The sequence below is a fragment of the Pseudorasbora parva genome, chromosome 15 (assembly GCF_024679245.1).
Source record: "Pseudorasbora parva isolate DD20220531a chromosome 15, ASM2467924v1, whole genome shotgun sequence".
NCBI lineage: Eukaryota > Metazoa > Chordata > Actinopteri > Cypriniformes > Gobionidae > Pseudorasbora > Pseudorasbora parva.
Genome location: NC_090186.1, coordinates 19,603,498 through 19,625,912, shown reverse-complemented (window position 1 = coordinate 19,625,912; position 22,415 = coordinate 19,603,498). Strand labels below are relative to the sequence as shown.

At 35.9% G+C, this 22,415-nt stretch overlaps 1 protein-coding gene across 1 annotated transcript in view; it reads right to left on the bottom strand.

Annotated features, from left to right (window-relative positions):
* Positions 1–30: 30 nt before the first annotated feature.
* The window catches only part of ttc13 (tetratricopeptide repeat domain 13), a 40,343-nt gene continuing 17,958 nt past the window's right edge, over positions 31–22,415 (bottom strand). Inside the window, exons 11-23 of the mRNA XM_067417306.1 lie at positions 21,262–21,436; positions 18,299–18,455; positions 18,015–18,145; positions 16,910–17,042; positions 16,677–16,769; positions 11,968–12,051; positions 8,831–8,915; positions 8,362–8,471; positions 5,181–5,316; positions 3,209–3,288; positions 718–796; positions 552–631; positions 31–472 (exon numbers count right to left, since the gene is read on the bottom strand). Coding sequence (XP_067273407.1) covers positions 358–472; positions 552–631; positions 718–796; positions 3,209–3,288; positions 5,181–5,316; positions 8,362–8,471; positions 8,831–8,915; positions 11,968–12,051; positions 16,677–16,769; positions 16,910–17,042; positions 18,015–18,145; positions 18,299–18,455; positions 21,262–21,436 — 1,458 coding nt within the window. The 3' untranslated portion in view covers positions 31–357. The remainder of the gene's footprint in view (positions 473–551; positions 632–717; positions 797–3,208; positions 3,289–5,180; positions 5,317–8,361; positions 8,472–8,830; positions 8,916–11,967; positions 12,052–16,676; positions 16,770–16,909; positions 17,043–18,014; positions 18,146–18,298; positions 18,456–21,261; positions 21,437–22,415) is intronic.

Genomic DNA, 22,415 nt, shown 5'->3' with positions numbered 1-22,415 from the left:
ATAATAATAATAATAATAAATCAATTGAACGCAACTGATGAAAAATAATTTAATAAAGATTTTTTTTAAATTATGTTGTGCTACATTTCCTGCTGTTTTTTCTCCAACTCAGATTATGCTTGCAATTGCTGAACTTTAATGACATCATAAACAGCAACACAAATGTATAATTAATTTAAAATTTGAAAAGTCAACTCTCTTCTCCATGTTTGTGGAAATATAAAAGCTAAAATCAAAGAATATTTGCACTGAAATTTGATAGGTAAAACCATGTAAAAGTGAGGACTGTGAGCAAAGATGCCCTGAGTAGAGACGCCCCTTGTTTGTGTTTTGAATAATTGGATTGGTATTTCAAGTTTAGGATTTCTTGGGACAGTGCGAAGATGAGTCTGTGTTTAGAACTTCAATCATGGTCCTTGTTAACTGGAACGTCTCTGAAACTGACGGAAGGTTCTGGTACCAACTCGGCAAACTAGTAACGGAGAAAAAAAAAAGATGAATGTGTTAACAGTATGAATATGAGCATCAGTAATAGAAGCTTCCTGAAGTACCTCTTTAAATTCATCCAACTCTTGACGGTCTTACTGAAGCGATCAGGATTGGCTGTAGTCATGGCCTCGAAGTCAAACAGCTGGGTGATAAAACAGAAATGTTATGCATTACAACAGATAGTAACTGTTGTTAAAAGTGCAGTGACATTACTTATGTCTTCTTTACCTTCCCAGATGGGATTCGGCCCAGCACCTCTTTCCCACTGGCCATCAGAGCTCCCATGACGACAGAATACGCCACAACACTGGAGGAATAACAATGATTTTAAACATGCAGGTATAACAAACACAAATTAAATATAAATCTGAAATATAGTCTGCCATCGCTGAAAACTTGTTCAAGCCAGTTTGAAATGGAAATCTACAATATCTAATTTCTAGAAGCATCTTAATGTTAACTAATCATCCACTCATTTGTTTTTTGACCATAATGTAATTTCTGTAATAAATATATGCCAGACTTCCAATCATTTAGTCCACTTTAGGGGCTATATGTAGAATTCAGAAACTCTTGTTATTAGCGACACCGGTGGCCATTTAGTGAACTGCAGCAAGCAACTTATTGCTCATACTCGCACTTGTGCACATTAAGCGGCAACCTCCCTCAGTTTCCAGTGTTTCTCACACATAGACTAATTTGTGGCGGTCCGCCACACAATCAACACCAGCCGCCACATATTGCTTTGTCATAATTTTTTTTTACGTTATATTTAAAAGACGCACGCATATTCGTTCAGCTGCATTCCCTTAGCACTCACTCACTCGCTCTTTAAATGTGAAATTTTAACTTTTGCACTAATTTTGCTCTTCATGACAACTGCAAGGGGGTGATTTTTTTTTAACTCATTTGTTTACATTATTTAAAGCCTTAAAATTCTGCATAATTAAGGGCGTAGCCACTTTGAGTGACAGGTGGATAGCCTTTTTTCTGCTGTCTGTTAGTCATCGCGTCACCTTAGCTCAACCCACATGGCACCTCTTTGCGCATTGTCAGTTCTCGGGAAGTGATGTGCGATGACGCGCTGCCAAGATGGCAGCGGCCTGCTCGACCCTACTTTTCTTCAAAACTTCTCTTCAGAATTCTATGGGTGACGTCATGGACACCATGTCCATATTTTTTTAAGTTACTCACGGCAAAGTTATTTTTGTTCTTCACTTAGAAGTAAAAAGAAGTGAGAAATACCATTTGAGCAATATACAGTTAGTGAACACCCATCCACGCTGTTGAGTGCGTTTAGATGAATATGTAAATATGTGCTGCACGCTTTCCTCTCAATAACAAACTAAACACAACAAAGACAGCGATGAGAAAACAGCAGTTAAGAAAGCTTCTTATCGTAGAGATGTGGACATGTTTGCTCCAGCGACGGATGAAGTCATTAAAATGGCAATGTTATGATAGTTTGATTATAAAGTATTGGTATATTTGAGACTACAGATTTTATAGATCTGACTCTGTGAGACTATATTTTAAATGGACAATTCTCACAAATAGCCAATCTTACAAATTCAGATCTGCTTTCATCCAATCAACAAACAAGGGACAGAACCAAGCCCTCACCTTTCTTTTTGATAAATCGCTAAATTACAGTCTAAATGTGATGCAAATTCACTTACATCACTAGTTTAATGTGGTGTAATCAGTATTTTGTGTTTGATTGAGAAACTTGTCCAATCTTAGTAGGACTAAAAACATACGCAATTAATGACCAATTTATTAAGTCAAAATATTAACAATCTATTCACAAAGTAAAACCGACAAATGTACAGTTACAGTGAACACTTTTTAATGGTGCACTGTGCAATATTTAGGAGGATCTATTGACAGAAATTCAATATAATATATATAACTATGTTTTCAGTGGTGTATAAAGACCTTACAAAATAAACCGCTATGTTTTTATTGGCTTGAGCCCTTTCTATCTCCATACACCGCGGGTCCCCTTACAGCGAAGTCACCGTTTTGTGCCGCCATGTTTCTACAGAAGCCGTAAATGAACCAATTGCCTTACAGTGCACTAGCTACTCTCTGCTGTCTCAGACGATGATATCTTTGTCCTGTGTTGGCCACCGTAGCTCCTCTAAGTGCTTCAAAAGGGAGGGATGAGCAGTGGACGGTTGCAATTCACAAACTAGCTGCTAAATACTGCTAAAATGTACATAGTGCACCTTTAAAATATATATCTAAATACATCTTTTATATAGTATTTTCATCTTATTCCTTTTCAATCCAATAAAACTATATAACTTATTATCAATATTATAAACATGCTAAAAGAATAAAAGTAATTTATGCATGCTATTTAAAACTTGTATTGATGATGTATTTATTAATTAATCCACCTATTTATTTCATGGTTTTTCTAACTTGATATTTACCTATATTTATTTTCAAACTCCAAGGAACAACATTCAAACCAATTTTAAACGATAAACTTTAATTCTGACGTGACAAATCAATAACGTTTAAATACTTTTAGGCTTTGTCAAGGCAGAATCAAAGATTATCATTATTTTTACCTAAACAATTAAATATATGTTAATTTTAAAATGAGAAGAGTATATGAGAGGTTTCTACCCATAAACTAAGATTGAAATCCCTAATTCTCATGCAAGCATAAATATTCTCTAAACAGGGAAATTAAACATTTTCTTACCTGGAGCCTCTAGACAGTGGCATGAGGTTACAGAAATAATACACCAGCGAAAGAATTAAATTACAAACGGCATCTGCGTCCTAGAGAGAGAGAAAGAAAAGCAATAAATACTACTATTATAACAATATACGTTACAGTTGCACATTTGTTTATATTTAATTATTTTTCTCCTTGCTTTGTCACTGACTGTGTTCTCTAGTGAAGTGTTTTCTTAAGTTATTAAATCGGAGAATCACTGGTTCCACCTATCCGTAGGGTTTTAATGGTGGATAATAATGATAACAACAAATCAGCAGATTGACATAATATCTAGGCTATGACATTCATGTATTTGTCAGATGCTTTCACAACTGGCCGATAGTTTTTTTAAATGAATAATGAAACTTGATTAAAACTTTTCCTCACAATGTAAAATAGTGCTGAACTTTATTACAAAATTAGCAATGCATTAACCACGAAAACGCTTTGTAATTATCAAATTAAAAACAAAATAAAAATAGCTATGCTTCATTGATGCTGACAATGATAACTTTGATTATTATTTATATAGTCATATGAAATGTTTAAATGAGGTACAAAAAACACCATATGACTTAGTAAAAAATCTAATCACAGCCTTCCCACTTAATTGACAGAAGTATGTTTGTAGTTTATCCTTAGTGACTGTCTGTTCCCTGAATAGTGATGCTATCTACTGGATGCGGTGTGACACAACAAATACCCGATAGTATAACTATTTTGGATGTATCCTACTCCAGCACTCGGACACAAAGGACAAATGGGTTTGCAACGTCCATTAGAAAGCCTCTAGTGTGGCACGGCCACTGTCTAGTGTGGTGATAAGTCAAGAAATATGAAAAGGCATATCTCACTCTCGGATTCACCAGTGCAACGGAGGGTAATAAAGATAGACCACAGTGTTGCATGCCTCAAAATATTAGCTTCTGACAATTCGAAGCCGAAAGTTTTAAGAGGCCAATTAGTTAAGTACAGTAGTAATGTATTAACTACAATATCAAATAAATCCTATAGAAATGTAATAATAATAATGCGTTCGATTTATATATCGCTTTACAAGGCACTCAAAGCCTTTGAAAAGCGCTTTGAAAAATGTACATGTCTGGGAGTGTCTTTATGTGGGTGCATTTATATTCCTATTCTTTTTTTTATATAATTTTTTATTTTTATTTTTTTAAATAGTTGCATTGAAAATAATCAGAAATGTTTCTTGATTTCCAAATTGGCATATTAGAAGGATTTCTGAAGGATCATGTAACTAAAGAATGAAGTAATGAATAATTATGTTAAAAACAAAATCAAATAGAAATGGCCTTTTTCCGGGGACATGTAGTTGGGGGGCCTGAAAATATTTCTCTCTACAAAAGGGGTTACTGCAGAATAAAAGTTGGAAATTAGTTTTCTATTAAGTTCCGTATAGATTACAAAATGGGCATTATTTTGACAGTCACCACTAATTACAGATTATAATAAATTGGTTATAGATTATATTATATTATATATATATATATATATATATATATATATATATATATATATATATATATATATATATATATATATATATATATAAAACACTCTTTTATAAAAAAAAAATATATAAAACTGAAAAATGCATGTGTGACGTGATCTAGGGATACAGACAGATAAAACTGGGTGTAACCGTGTAAGTGGGTCTATTAGTGCGTGTGCGCGAGTGAGAGACAAGGCACACAAGTCACAGAACTCCCATGATTCTCTGTGTAACAGGTCAGACAGGTGTAGATTCCAGAGCTGTGAGCACCACAGTGAGACTGTGTTTACGTGATACTGAATTAATTTGCTTTGAGATGTGACTTATGAACACACGCCAGCAGTCACACGACAGGTTTAGTAGGAGACAGAGCAGCTTGTGAAATGGATGTTCAGCGGTGTGCAGAGACTGACAGACACTCAAACAAACAGATGTTCTTACCCCTAATTCAGTGGAGAGCATCAGGGTTTTTCCTTTGGCTGTGAGATCTTTATAGAGTGCTTCAATTTCTGACTGATACTGCTGCGTCCTCTCATCTGTGGTCTGAGTCTCTACTGAAAACAGCATGTTTCCCACTCTAACACACACACACACACACACACACACACACACACACACACACACACACACACACACACACACACACACACACACACACACACACACACACACACACACACACACACACACACACACACACACACACACACAATTAGCAAAAGACAAAAAAGCCTGGCCATAGCTGGTTTAACAGGCTGGATTTAGATGGATTTGGCAACTTCTTTAGATGGCAGGACACCAGCTTAAACCATCTACATCCATCTTAAACCTCTATGACCAGCCAACCAGCTCTGACTAGTTACAGGCTTGATAAACCCTTTTATGAAAGTTTAATATGGTTTTAAAAAAGCAAGTTAAACATTGCTAGCATGATTTAGCATAGTTTTAACATGTCTGCATGCTAGCATGTTTTAACACATTGCTAAAATGATTTAACATGTTGCTACCATGTTTTGACATATTGCTAACATGATATAGCGTGATGATAGAATGTTTATAACATTTTAGCATGTTTTCCTATGCTATTTGTTAGAATTTGTTAGTGATACGACAGCTTGAACACTCTATATTATATGGTGACCATATTTTGATTACCGAAGGTGGACAAAGTACCCCCTAACCTTATTACTTGAGTAAAAGTAAAAGTACTACTGGTCAAATATTACTCCATTACAAGTTCTAAAAACTGATTTTTACTTGAGTAAAAGTACTTTATCTGACATACGACCACCTTAAACTCATTTTAATATGTGTATAAAAGTTACAAAGCTGCTGTCACTTTAAGGCAGAATGCACGGATCCAATACTCTGTAACAACTCTGAAATTCTTCCAACCCTTTACACTTTCTCCCAAACATTTACATTTTTAACTTTTTATAAGACATGCATCTAGTGTATGCCAACTAAACTAACCTTGAACTTCTTTAAAAACTGAAACATACTTTCTAATTATGGCCATGAGTGCACACACTGTGCAGAGGAACTGTCTTCTTCCACTTCTATAAACTGATCAGTGTTCAAAAAATGTTGGGAAACTTTACATGACCCTAGAAGAGTGATTACTGAAAGGCCTTCTGCAACAAAAAAAAAAAAAAAAAAAAAAAAAAAAAAACTTTTAAAGAAGAAAAAAATCATCCACTGATTTTAAAAGCTGCTACAGATATGACTTTCGACTTTGAGGACCTTGATAGAAATGTAGTGGATTACAAAGTACAAGACTTGCCTTTTAAATGTAGTAAAGTTAAAGTCAAAGTTTCACAAATCAAATAATACTCAAAGTACAGACACTCAAAAAGTGTACTTAAGTACAGTACTCAAGTAAATGTACTTAGTTACGGTTCACCTCTGCCTTAAACCAGGACACTCAGCTCTGCAAAGAGATGCTCAAATGATACTCAAAGTTTACTTAAAGATTCATTATTTATTTCAATACATTTAAAATATGCCCCCTCTGTATGGATAGAAAATTGTTATATTAGGGCCAAAACAGGACATGTCATGGGAAAACAGGACGTTTGGTCACCCTACTCCAGGGGTCTCCAACACGTCGCTCGCGAGCTACCAGTAGCTCGTGGCCTGATTGGAGGTAGCTCGCCAAGACGTAGGCTACTTTGCATCTAATCAGTGAGCTAATTTAGACTGACTTAGAATTTTTTATTTATGAACAAATGTAAATGTAAACATGCAAATGTAAGGTTGTCACAAGTACAGGTAGGCTACTTTAATACGATGTTGGTAGTGAAATAAAAAAATAAAAAAAAAGACGATACCAGCATTTCCGGTAGTAGGCTACCGACTCCCGAGTATATTTGGTACACACAGCTTTCCAAGTTGTACACAGTGTTAATCCAAGCGCAGGGCTCTAAACTGTAGCCGAATATATACTAGCGTCTGTGAATATTAAACTGCAAATTACTATTTAAAATTACTCCTGCAAATTCTGCATCTCTGCGTGAATAACGGGCGCAGATGCGAGGGCGCAGGAGCGCACACCCGCGTGTGCACACACACACACACTCGCGTGTCTCTGCCGTGTGCCACTATGAGGACACACAGACACATAAACTGTCACCTCATGAGAATTTAACGTTTGATTAAAGTAAGCTGTCATATGAACACACGACACTCAAAGGTCTTCATGGCAACCCGTCATAATAAAAGTTTGGTTTAACGTGAAGTTTAACATGGAGAAAATGACAGAATACTATATTAGGCTACTGTTGCAGCCTATACAGTAGATGTAACTACATCTCTCTGTAATAATAATACGGCTCTACTAATAATAATAATTATGCCTAGATTGTTCCTTATTTTTCACTTGATATTTTATGTATAAACAATGATTACCTTTTAAACAGCATAGGCCTACAGCCTTTAAATGTTTATGTATGATTTACTTATAATAATTATCATCGTAAATAAAAAACGTTTTAAATAAAAATAAAAAAACAAAAAAAACATTTTGCTGTGGTACTAAAATTGGTACTGACTACCGTAAAATGTTTATGGTATTGGTACAGACTATTGGAACTTCTACTAGACTCTTTCAGGTGTAAAACAGTTTGGATTGTTGTTAATATGAGAATTATGATGCATTATTTAAGAGTTTGAAGTATTGTAGAATATGAGCAGCTCTTGGCGACTTTCATTTTTAAAAAGTAGCTCTCAAATGAAAAAAGGTTGGAGACCCCTGCCCTACTCTATATAAAAGTTATGTAAAAAGTTTTTATCCCCTTAAAAGGAAGTAATTGGGAATTTGATTGTTTGGAAGTCTGATACAGGAATTCCGCTAGTAGGAATCAGCTAGAAAAAGATATGTCATACCAAATCAGAACAGCCTGAGGGTCTGTGTTGAGATTAGCGGCCATAAATCTAGGCTCATGAACTCACATTCATTCATCATAGCCAACATAAGCTGCTTGGTTTGAAAGAGAGCAGTGCTTCATACATTGCTACACTGGACAACAGACAATTAGCTCACACCTTTACCATAATAAAGATTTAGATTCTGATTCCTTTTAAACGCTCACGAAACCCTACATTTTTAGGTGCAAGTTCTCACCGATCTCCAGTGATGGTGATGGTGAAACCGTCATATTCCTTCCCAGGATCCTTAATACTGGGCACTTTAGAATTGACTGTGAAGCCATCTCTGGTTTTACTGTTGAACTGCTTCAGAAGTAAAAAAACACACAGAAAAATATTAGACCAACTGTCTTGAAAACTTGCTTATATTTATAACCGTATGTGGCAATTCAAAAACACAAACTGTAATTGTGAAATGTCAATCATAATTTTAAACAGACAAATAAAACCATGAGCAATCATTCATAACATGTATCGTTCATAATATGTATGGTGTACAAGAAAGGATGAGAGAAAGGAATAGGGTGAGAAAGATGATTTAGACTTTTATAGTCAGAACTTGTCTAACCAGAAAGATTTAAGATTTAATTTAGCACACAAATTATCCATTTAATGATGAAGATAATTAGGTACAGATGAGCAGCTGTAAAACTCATGTTTAATACCTTCATGATGGGCAGCAGATCCTCCACTTTATTAACATTTTCTAGAGCCTGCTTTACTTCTTGAAGCCCCCGTGGGTTATACGCCCTGATAAAGAGAGGACACCTCCATCAACATGAATACAGTGAATGAATAAATGGACAAAGAATAAAAGATGAATAATTTCACAAGGTGAATAAATTATTTACCTATTTGACTGGTGTGTGAATAAATAAATGAATGAACGAATGAACAATGCATTTGATTTGTTGATTATCATTTGTTTGAAATAAATGCTTTGTAACGTAATAAATGTCATTAACGTCAATTTGTATTAATTTCATGTGTCCTTGCTGATTAAAAAAAATATTTTTATTTTAATATTTTTAAATATCACAAAAAAATAAAAAATAAGAATAATAATAAAAAAGGTTGTGTATATGAATGAATGAGAAGTTTAGTGAATAAAGTTGCGGGGAATTAATAAATGAAGGTAGGCTGTAAATGAATGAAGGTTGTGAATGAATGAATGAATAAATTTGGGCTGTCGATTTAATGCCTTAATTAGATTTATTAGTTATGGTAAAACATTATTATTATTTTTTTAAATCACATGTTAAAAATATTAACCACCCCGGACTTCAAGTTCATTTTACTAGTTAATTTTACATTTCATACAGTTGATTGATGCAGAATATTATGCAGGCCAACAACTCACTGTGTGATGAAGCCAATAGAATGCAGTTAGCATGTCCCTAAAATTCAAGATATGGGGCAAAAACGCCCCTGTTTGAGTTTAAGTCTCAGGGTGTTTTTCTGGGCACGTTTGTTGTGGTCGCGTCAGTGCGCGTTCCTGCTGGTGCGATGCGCGATTACACTGCAGGCAAACGAGTAAAGAGTGCAAGATCACACAAATTCTGTTTCTCTGTCCAGAATAGCACAAGATGAGTGCACATGCAATACTGATCTTATACAACAGTTTAATAAAATAAATAAGTTAATATTGTGTTGTTATAGACAGTTTAGTCTGTTTTGTTCAGTTTTACCAACGAAAATATAAAGACAAAAGCAGAAATCTTTTAAGTGATCAAGTGAACAAATGATTCAACGGACTATAAAGAGAACCATTTAAAGGGATAGTTCCCCCAAAAATTTAAATTCTGTCATCATTTATTCACCCTTAAGTTGTTACAAACCTGTATGAGTTTCTTTGTTCTGCTGAACACAAAAGAAGATATTTTGAAGAATGTTTGTTTTGAAGAATGAACCAAGCAGATAGAACAACCATTCACTACCATGGTATTTTTTTCCCTACTGTTGGAGTGAATAGTTGTTATTTGCTTGGTTACAAACATTCTTCCAAATGTTTTATTTTGTGTTCAGCAGAATAAAGAAACTCATACAGGTTTGGAACAACTTGAGGGTGAATAAATAATGACAGAATTTTCATATTTGCAGGGAACTAACCCTTTAATTCACTCCAGAATGAATCAGTAATGTGAACGAATCAAATGAATGAATGACTCAATGACTCACTCAGACATTTACCACCACCTACTGGCAGTTTTAGTTTCTTATTTAGACTATAATTTCATGAAATAAAATAAATCATATCTCCATATTTATAAAAAAAGAGATTAAAAGGTACAGTTAGCCCAAAAATATTTTCTTCTGAAGCTACTTTTTGTAATATCTATTTGACGACTTTAAATTATCTTTTGGGAGTAATTAATGAATCGCCACATTGTGTAATTAATTAAAGCCCTAGAATAAAATAATGAAGGTTGTGAATAAATTAATGAAGGTTGTGAATGAATGGCTTTTGTCTGTATATTTTAAAGGGACACTTCACCGCTTTTTCATATTAAACTATGTTATTCCCTTAACTAAGACGAGTTGATACATACCTCTCTTGTCGAGTGCGTGCACTTAATCGACCTGATGCACGTTGACATTCTGATAGCATTTAGCTTAGCCCACTAAGCCCAGTTCATTCACTATGGTACCATACGGAGATCAAGTTAGAAGCGGCCAAACACCTCCACGTTTTCCATATTTAAATACAGTTACACAAATAGTTGAATGAGCAAGTATGGTGACAAAATAAAACGTGGCACTTTACTTAGCAGGTTAAAAAGGAGAACTATAATGTATGGCGGAATAAAACTTCTGAGAGTACTTCGACTCGGCGCAGTAAAAAGTCCCAGGTGAAAAATCCTCCCTCACATCTCCCCCTCCCTCTCTCATTTCTGTCAATAGGGGGGCGGGGGAGATGTGAGGGAGGATTTTTTTAGCCGGGACTTTTTACTGAGGGAGGAGCCACGGTTTATTTTGTAACCCTACTTGGTCGTTCAACTATTCGTGTAACTGTATTTAAATAAGGAATCCGTGGAGGTGTTTGGTCGCTTCTAACTTGATGTCTGTTTGGTACCATAGTGAATGAACTGGGCTTAGTGGGCTAAGCTAGCCTGACAAGCCAGACCCACATAGAGATGTTTGGTCTGGAAACTCACCATTGACAGGGCTCAATCTGAGGGGCGGGATAAACGGTTGTCTTTCAAACTCCATCTGTGGCGTGCACGCAATTGGATAGCGCTACAACCAACCAGAGCAACGAAGGTGAAGCAGAGCTAGTTGAAAGATTAAACTTTCGCCGTATCCGGTCGGCAAAACTCCAAATACATCTCTTCTTAAGAAGTGCCGTTCTTTGTTCTTTTCTCAGAGAAAATCTTAACTCCAAGTCTTCCAGAGTCGCGGTCAAAGCTGATTCGAAAGACGCCCAGTGTCTGTGTTTACTAGTAGCACGCAAGGGCAACTCAGCCGTCATTATGTTAAGCCCCGCCCACCGACTCTATACACGATGTGATTGGCCCGACCAGAGTTTGGTGTTTCCAGCTCAGAAGTGTATTGAGAGTTGCTAGATGACACTCGCAGCAAATTAGATTTGCTGCCGCTAGGGTGCGTCTAGATTTCTAGGCTAGGGCTAAGCTAAATGGTATCAGAATGTCACCACGCGTCAGATAAATTAAGTGCACATACTCAGACGAGAGGTATGTATTAACCCGTTTTAGTTAAGGGAATAACAGTTTAATATGAAAAAGCTGTGAAGTATCCATTTAAAAGCTCCTTAAAAAATAAAAAATAAAATAATGTAACTCACCCATGATAAACCAGTATTCTGTCCTTTACAAATATGAGAATACTACTGAAGTACTCCAGATATCTGATATTTATGATCTGCCCTCTGTGAAGCAATAGAACAAGAATTAAAACACTATAAAACAACCAAATTAATCGTTTTAAATTTGTTTCATATGGAAGCCCATTTCCGACTTAATAAAAAGCAAAAACTGACTTAAAAACGTCGAAAACGGTAAAGAATTATGAGATTAAAACAATTTATCTTATCAATCTAAAAAAATTAAATTGAGACACTAAATTATGACATACTAAATAGGAATGATGACTTAAATTGATATGTCACAATTGATATTTAAAGTCAAAATGACGACAACATTTTTTTATTTTATAATGCAAGTCAATGGCTACCATCTTCTAATGTTTTCTTCCTCTCAAAGTGATTGGTAAATGGTAAATGGACTGCATTTATATAGCGCTTTTATCCAAAGCGCTTTACATTTTTGCCTCACATTCACCCATTCATACACCGACGGCGATGTCAGCCATGTAAGGCGCCATCCAGATCGTCGGGAGCAGCTGGGGTTAGGTGTCTTGCTCATGGACACTTCGACACTTAGTCAGGTGGAACCGGGGATTGAACCACCAACCTTCTGGCTTGTAGACAACCTACATGAACCACTGAGCCACTAGTTTCAGATAAAAAACCTTTACTGTTCAAGAACAAAATATCCCAAACTATCTTTTTAAGACATATTTTCGAGCTCTTAAGTCATATTTTTGACTTTTTAATCTCATAATTTCATAATTGTGACATACAAAGTTACCAGAGCATGATTTTTTTTTTCTTCTAATGTGGCTGAAATGGGCTTCCATAGTTTCACACTACAACCATGAGCAGCACATATTTTTATTGGCACGCATGTTGACAGGTTAGAAGGGTGTCAAACGTTCTGCCTGAGCCACATCAGCGTAATGTGTACCCCAAAAAAATGCACCACATTCCTATTTCCATGACGGCATGCTAAGCTTGCATGTGACACTTCACGCTGTATAACTTGTGTAGGTCATTGTTTTTTCATTTTTTTCTTATAATTCAAATATTAAGTAGATTGTAACAAATTAGATTTTCCGATTCTTAAATATGTGTTTTAAATACTTTCATAATGATCATGTTAGATGCTCAATAAGGTATAATAACGGGCTATGTGCACCGCCATGTTTATGCAGATTTAAATGTACACATATTTACTGATGAATTCAAGACATGAAAGTTGGCAGTTAGTCAACTTGGAGAAAAACAGAAACCTGTATAGTTACAACAAATAATACACAACGTGAAAGAATATTTGAAAAGCTATTTTCTCAATTGTTATCGCAGCTTCCAAAGTCACTAGTGTGTATTTTTACAACCTATGAATATTTTTGCTAATAAGAAAATTTGTTGTTTAAAAATGCTGACCAGAAGTGATATATGAGTTGTGCTGAGTCTGCCTCTGGATCAGCGCCAGCCAAAGCACAAGAGCACATTTGAATTTAGCAGTTAATCACGTGACGCGCACACTTTGAGTTTGACATTTATGGGTTGGAGTATTGACATCAATAGCAGAAGCTGCATATCAGAGCATCTACTTAGTTATTATTATTATTAACATGAATATTGTATACTATTAAACATAAACCAGAGCCAGTTATTATTATTAATAATATGAATAGTGTATACTATTAAACAAACTCCTGAACCATTTTATAAGTTTCATTAACTTACATCTTATTTTATCATTAAGTTGTGGTCATTACTTAAATAACCACCGTTGTGAGATAAAAATAACTATTCTCTGTATAGCATGCGGCAGCACTTAATGCAGCGGAAACACTTCTTGAGGTGTGAAACCGCTTCTGCTCACAGAGTCTGTCTTCTCTGTGCAGAATCAATGATATCAGTGCTGCTATATATACTATTGATATGGTATCAAGGCTTCTTTATACCAAGCAGCAGGGCCTAAAACTAACTTTTTGCCACAGCTGCCAATGGTTGGTGACTTAAAATTACCGGCCATTAATAATTTTTACCAGCAATTAAACTGTTACTAGACAATTAAGACATCAAAATGTTAGATCCCAGTGAAAATTTACAATTCTCCATTACAATTTCGATACCACAGCTAAAACTACTAGCCTAACTAATATCAATTTAAAACATTACTAAAGACAAGTAAACAGTCTAATCAAACTACAAGCAAAAGCACAAATAAATACAATATAACAAAAATACAAATTAAATAAACAGTGCATTTCAGATTTCTCAGGGAGGTCAACAGCAGTTTTCAGGTACATAAATTGAATAAAGTAGTGAAAGAAAGTGATTTTTTTGTGCTTTGTTGTTTGATTAACATTAAAAACAGACAGCAGCAGGAATATTAGGCTACTGTCACTTTAATAGCGAATGTGTCTACTTTCTCAACTGATTATGTTCACTTAAACAAAAAACAGACTATGTTTAGTAGAATACTAGTAAACAATTACTAGTATTACCATACTTTGTTTCCTTATATTTATACGTCTGTAAAACAAGACGTCCACATATGCTCCACATATAGGCTTATAGCCAAAGGCTAATTTGCAGCCCCAGTCCCTGGTTAGGCTTTTAGGCTGGAGATTTTCATGTTCCTAGTCACCCTGGTGTGCTATTTATTTATTCATTTATTAATATTAATGGGAACATACTTCATTTTACTCATGAAAATTCTAGGGGTGACAATAGTTGTGGCCAACATGTTTTGGAGACAAACATTTATTTCATAATGTTTCCCCCTGATATACATTTTTTTTTTTTAAATATTTCATTTTTTTTTAATGATAAGGATAAACAATGCAGATTTATTTTTACAGCCATCTTTGATCATATTTACCAGGAGTGCCAATAATTCTGACCACAACTGTATTTCAATATGGCTATAAAATAATACAATTGTTGTTGTTGTTGTTATTACCAAATAAAAAACAAATAAGAAAAAAATACTATTGTAATATTTCACTGTAATATTATAACATTTAAACCATCAAACTTATATTGTGACGAAAAACACTGGGGCGGTGGTGGCCGCTTGTTGCATTCCCAAACACATTAAAAGTGTCCCAAAATCAGAGCAGATGCAAAGACGGAGTTTATGTGGAGCAGCATTTACTGTGAACAGAGCCACTCTGATAAACTCTGATAATGATCACATGTAAAACAGTGGCGTTTTATTTTGATAGCATACAGTACTAATGTGGCTCAAATGCCAAACATTATGTTTTTGCACTACCTTTACAGTAACTATTTGAAGGAAATATTTTTTGACGCTGCTGTTATTGTATGAAGCCATGACATTAAAGGCCCGTTCACATTAGGAACGATTAAGATAACTACAACATTGCTATATTAGTTGACGGATGATAACTTTGTTTATTATACGCTACAATTACTGTACATCGTCTGTTGAATTGAACCCTTTTATTAATACAAAACCATTTGAGGAGTCGGAAATACTGGTTAACCTAGGATGTTTTTTTCTCGTGTAACTTTCTCATTTAGTGTTATGAACATGCTAGCAAATTTTCGACACTCATATGTTGTGGAATGCATGTACAAAATTTCAATTATGATTGTGATGTTAGCTGCTCAATTTGATCCATGGTTAAAGGCAAGTGCACAGAACCAAATTTAACAAAGAAAAAAAAGGATGTATTTTCTGTCAATTTCTAAACTATCCTCAGAGGGTATGTACCCTCAGTCTCATCTGAGGGGATTTTGTTTGAAGAAATTACCTCAAGAAGTTGTTGAAGTTTATGCAAGTGAATTTTGCTGGGAAGTCAACCCATGATCTAGCCCTAGGATTTTAACATGATTCAAATGCTTGAGCTCTTTAAAAATCAGGGGAATTCTGATTGGTCTCCAATATTGTTATCGTTCTGAAAGTGATTCCAATGATATTGTTCTTTTTTTGTCGTTATCATTATACTTGTGGCATGAAAAATTAGACCCATTATTAAAACATAATTGTCTTTGGTGTGAACAACCCTTAAATGGTTAGTTCACCCAAAAAGGAAATTTGATGTTTATCTGCTTACCCCGAGTGCATCCAACATGTAGGTGTCTTTGTTTCTTCAGTAGAACACAAATGAAGATTTTAACTCCAACCGTTGCTGTATAATGCATGTCAATGTTTTTTTTTTTTTTTATATGAGAGCCACTATGAATGTAAAAACCACATACATACGAATCCATATTAAACCCTGCAGCTCGTGATGATACATTGATGTCTGAAAACATGAAACTATCGGTTTCTGCGAGAAACCGAACAGGATGTTTTTTTTTTTACCTCATTGCAGACAAATCTTATCTAGTGATCCCATTTGTCATTACTTCAGTCAAAGAAGGTCAAAACCCGGTGCGATCATAGAAATGTGTAAATAGATCCCTCATTAGATTGGTCAAATGAGGTATCTATGTACATAAAAAAAACTCCATTGACATGCATTATACAGCAATGGTTGGAGTTAAAAATCTTCATTTGTGTTCTACTGAAGAAACAAAGACGCCTACATGTTGGATGCACTCAGGGTAAGCAGATAAACATAATTTTCATTTTTGGGTGAACTAACCCTTTAAAAGGCAAAACAATTTGTTAAGCGATTAGGATTGGCAGCTTAACAGAACAAAGGACACGTTGAGGGGAGATACAACACCTGATGAGGTTAATGTGGTTGTTAAACCCTCTGCTAAGACTCCTGGCTGGCATCTGATCCAACCACAGCACAGGCTGGTCTGGATCTGCAATCCTGCTCACACCCGTGAACACACACACACACACACACACACACACACACACACACACAAAGATCAATCATCAAACCTAACCTTTGGTAACACCCTCAACAGAGCTGTGAGAAGAGCTCAGGCACGTTAGCTGGAATCTGACCTTCTCCATTTCACTGCAATGTCAAACATGTCTCTCCACTGCAGCTGTCTGGTCTTTCCGTTGACTCGAACCTTCGAGTTACTCCAGGTGCGCTGCATGGCCTGCATCACCTCTATGGTGGCCAAACCCATCGCTACACAAAACAACATTAAAATGCAACTCATAAATACAAGGACTTGAATACATCTATGACATGCATTCTGAATTACTCAAATATTTTGATATTTTTTTTGGAGGCATAGTCAAATATAGAAAGGTGAACGGTTTTGATATCATAATAGAGAATTAATTAATAAAACCTTATTAAGTAGTCTGGAATAATTTTATATCATTATTTCTAAGAGGGGAAAAAAAAACCACTTCACTGCTTATTATTATTATTATTATTATTATTATTAAAAAACATTTCTCCATTCAAATCAGTCATGTAATGTGATAAACAAAAATTTGTAGTACAACCAACATATATAAAACAAAACAAAAAAGACACCAAACGACTGTCAATATGAAAGTCAATGAAAGTTAATAATTGTTTTTAAATTAGATAATCTGGCCATTTTAATGACAGGCCAAGGTTAGTTCAGGTTATAAAATGTCATGTGGATTGACTGAAATTTTATGAGATTTATAAATTAATATTTCATGATATAAAAAAAAGGAACCCTGACAATTATATTTAATTTACAAACCCCAAAAATATATTTAAATTATGTTATTAATTTTTATTTAAAGGTTGCACCATGATAATTGATCATTTTTAAGGTTATTTTAGGTCTTTTAAACCTTTCTTGAAGAATTTGTATAATTGTATTATTTGGTGAGTTTAAAGAGCTCTGACTTAAAAAAGAAAAGAAAAAAAGAAGAAAATCATTGACATGATTTTGTAACAAATAAATAAACTAAAATGATGATATAAAATAAATGAAACCCTGAAAATTATATTTAAGTATAACAATGACTTTGTATTTAAGGTACAAGAAAAATGTGTTATTCATTTTTAATTGACGGTTGCACCACATGATATTAGATAGATTTGCAATGTTTCAGTAATTCATTTTTTTTTTTAGAAAAAGTTTATTACTTAGTAATTTTCAAGAGCTCTGACCTCTGTGTATTCTGAGGTTTGGTAGAAACCCTAACGTGTCGTATTGCATCAGTGCGCCGAGGTGATCGGCTGTACAGATGAGCTTCTGAACTTCCGCAGAGTAACTGTCAAAATTCTGAGGTAGAACATCTCTACAAGAAAAAGAGAGACAACGAGGGGATAAAAGAAAGCTAAGTGCAAAAATATACTGATATCCAGTTAACCATATCTATAAATCTGAATCAAATGTGTCTGATTCCCAAAAACACAAAAGCCTGTCTTTTTATATTATTTTATTTACTCACTTAATATGAGGCTGAAGTCCAGGCTGTTCTTCATAGTCCTCGATGAGGAAGGGAAGATTTTTAGCCCAGTGGTTCTTAAAGTTTCCAGGCAAATCCTGATCAACATTATACTCCGCAACAGGTACATCCAGATGAGAGTGTAAATAACGGGAGTATTCTATTACACAAGAGAGAAACAGAGGCATATTTCAACTCCAAATGGATTATTTAAAAATAAATAAAATGTTATATAATAAAATGTTAACTCACGTCACACATCAGTTATGATAAACAGAAGTGTGTGACGTGCGAGAACCAGTGAGGTTTATTCTAGTGTTACGCAGCACGTTTGAGCTTCAGCAAGAACCAATGAGGTTCATTCTTGTTACGCAGCACGTTTGAGCTTCAGCAAGGACCAATGAGGTTCATTCTTGTTACGCAGCACGTTTGAGCTTCAGCAAGAACCAATGAGGTTCATTCTTGTTACGCAGCACGTTTGAGCTTCAGCAAGAACCAATGAGGTTCATTTTCGTGTTATGCAGCATGCTTGAGCTTCAGCAAGAACCAATGAGGTTCATTCTTGTTACGCAACACATATGAGCTTCATCTAGAACCAAATGAGGTTCATTCTCATGTGTTACGCAGCATGTTTGAGCTTCAGCAAGAACCAATGAGGTTCATTCTTGTTACGCAGCATGTTTGAGCTTCAGCAAGAACCAATGAGGTTCATTCTTGTTACGCAACACATATGAGCTTCAGCAAGAACCAATGAGGTTCATTCTTGTTACGCAACACATATGAGCTTCAGCAAGAACCAATGAGGTTCATTCTTGTTACGCAACACATATGAGCTTCAGCAAGAACCAATGAGGTTCATTCTTGTTACGCAGCACGTTTGAGCTTCAGCAAGAACCAATGAGGTTCATTCTTGTTACGCAGCACGTTTGAGCTTCAGCAAGAACCAATGAGGTTCATTCTTGTTACGCAGCACGTTTGAGCTTCAGCAAGAACCAATGAGGTTCATTCTTGTTACGCAGCACGTTTGAGCTTCAGCAAGAACCAATGAGGTTCATTCTTGTTACGCAGCACGTTTGAGCTTCAGCAAGAACCAATGAGGTTCATTTTCGTGTTATGCAGCATGCTTGAGCTTCAGCAAGAACCAATGAGGTTCATTCTTGTTACGCAGCACGTTTGAGCTTCAGCAAGAACCAATGAGGTTCATTCTTGTTACGCAGCACGCTTGAGCTTCAGCAAGAACCAATGAGGTTCATTCTTGTTACGCAGCACGTTTGAGCTTCAGCAAGAACCAATGAGGTTCATTCTTGTTACGCAGCACGCTTGAGCTTCAGCAAGGACCAATGAGGTTCATTCTTGTTACGCAGCACGTTTGAGCTTCAGCAAGAACCAATGAGGTTCATTCTTGTTACGCAGCACGTTTGAGCTTCAGCAAGAACCAATGAGGTTCATTCTTGTTACGCAGCACGCTTGAGCTTCAGCAAGAACCAATGAGGTTCATTCTTGTTACGCAGCACGTTTGAGCTTCAGCAAGAACCAATGAGGTTCATTCTTGTTACGCAGCACGCTTGAGCTTCAGCAAGGACCAATGAGGTTCATTCTTGTTACGCAGCACGTTTGAGCTTCAGCAAGAACCAATGAGGTTCATTCTTGTTACGCAGCACGTTTGAGCTTCACCAAGAACCAATGAGGTTCATTCTTGTTACGCAGCACGTTTGAGCTTCAGCAAGAACCAATGAGGTTCATTCTTGTTACGCAGCACGCTTGAGCAAGAACCAATGAGGTTCATTCTTGTTACGCAGCACGCTTGAGCTTCAGCAAGAACCAATGAGGTTCATTCTTGTTACGCAGCACGTTTGAGCTTCAGCAAAAACCAATGAGGTTCATTCTTGTTAGGCAGCACGTTTGAGCTTCAGCAAGAACCAATGAGGTTCATTTTCGTGTTATGCAGCATGCTTGAGCTTCAGCAAGAACCAATGAGGTTCATTCTTGTTACGCAACACATATGAGCTTCAGCAAGAACCAATGAGGTTCATTCTTGTTACGCAACACATATGAGCTTCATCTAGAACCAAATGAGGTTCATTCTCATGTGTTACGCAGCACGTTTGAGCTTCAGCAAGAACCAATGAGGTTCATTCTTGTTACGCAGCACGTTTGAGCTTCAGCAAGAACCAATGAGGTTTATTCTTGTTACGCAACACATATGAGCTTCAGCAAGAACCAAATGAGGTTCATTCTTGTTACGCAGCACGTTTGAGCTTCAGCAAGAACCAATGAGGTTCATTCTTGTTACGCAGCACGTTTGAGCTTCAGCAAGAACCAATGAGGTTTATTCTTGTTACGCAACACATATGAGCTTCAGCAAGAACCAAATGAGGTTCATTCGTTACGCAGCACGTTTGAGCTTCAGCAAGGACCAATGAGGTTCATTCTTGTTACGCAGCACGTTTGAGCTTCAGCAAGAACCAATGAGGTTCATTCTTGTTACGCAGCATGTTTGAGCTTCAGCAAGAACCAATGAGGTTCATTCTTGTTACGCAGCACGTTTGAGCTTCAGCAAGGACCAATGAGGTTCATTCTTGTTACGCAGCACGTTTGAGCTTCAGCAAGAACCAATGAGGTTCATTCTTGTTACGCAGCACGTTTGAGCTTCAGCAAGAACCAATGAGGTTTATTCTTGTTACGCAACACATATGAGCTTCAGCAAGAACCAAATGAGGTTCATTCTCATGTTACACAGCACGTTTGAGCTTCAGCAAGAACCAATGAGGTTCATTCTCATGTTACACAGCACGTTTGAGCTTCCACAACAACAAATGAGGTTTGTTCTCATGCATCCAGATTGTTTCAGGCCAATCTTGCTGGCTAAAAGATACTGAAGCAACTGAGAACTACTTACCTGTTAAACACTCTGTCATGTTTATTAATGATATGATCAAAGTTATTAAAGAGCTCTAATTTCTCACCTCTGAGATATTTGACTTTGAGATATTCAGAGCTGGCCTTCTGTCCCAAGAGAGGGTCGTTGAGCATGACTTTAGTCTGAGCTTTAATGCCCTCGTAGAACTGACCCATGGCCACATGACTGAGACCCTTCATGTACTGACACACCTCATTATAGGGCTCCAGCTGCAGACATCTCTGAAAGACATGATAAAGACAACACTGAAACAAACAAACAACCACAAGACTCATGACAGCAGAACGACACACATCCACACGTTAACTGTCAACATCTCACCAGAATAACTGAAAACGTATTCGTTTTGTGATTCAAAACAAGAAATTAATAAAACAACACAAGAAATACAAGAATGAAAAGTACTGTGTTGAAACAAAAAAAACAAGAAATCACCAACCAACAAATGTATACAGTAAAAGTGACAGACAATGAACTTTTTCATTTTTAAAATCAATGTTATTGACGTTGCAAAGAGGGACTTTGGAACTGCACAAATCTACACAAGTCATTCTGACTAAAGATAGTCTATCTAGCTGATCTTCAACAAAGAGTCATACTGATGCAAGTGAATTACCATTTACATAAACAATAAGAGTTTGTAAAATACAGTTTTTTTGGATTGCTTAAGCACAATTTTCAAAACAGGGCCCGTGTTCTCAAAATACTACACACAATTAGCCCAACCAAACACCAAATCAGCAAAACACTACAGAGCCTTTGCATAATTAAACACTCTTGTAAAAACTATACATTTCTGTTTAAAAACTACACTTTGTTACCATATGAAACACACATTACACATTACTATACTTTGTTTGCATGAGTTACACTCTGCTGTGATAAACCTAAAAAACTTTTAGCGCTTCTACTTTCCTATGATTAGAGCAGGCGACCATCAATGTACAAATATAATGTAAATCCACCAAACACTACACAAGACAGACTGAAGAAACTCATTTCAACATGCCCAAAATGTTGACATGAACATTCAATATACTGTAACATACTGTATACTGTCACTTTACATATTGTACTGTAAGCTTACTGTAAAAATTATAAAAATAAAAAAATAAAAAAAACAACCTAGACAATATCTCTTCACCTAGCTGGATCTGGCCAGAGATTTTCATCAAAAGCGCAGGCAATGTTGACATTAGC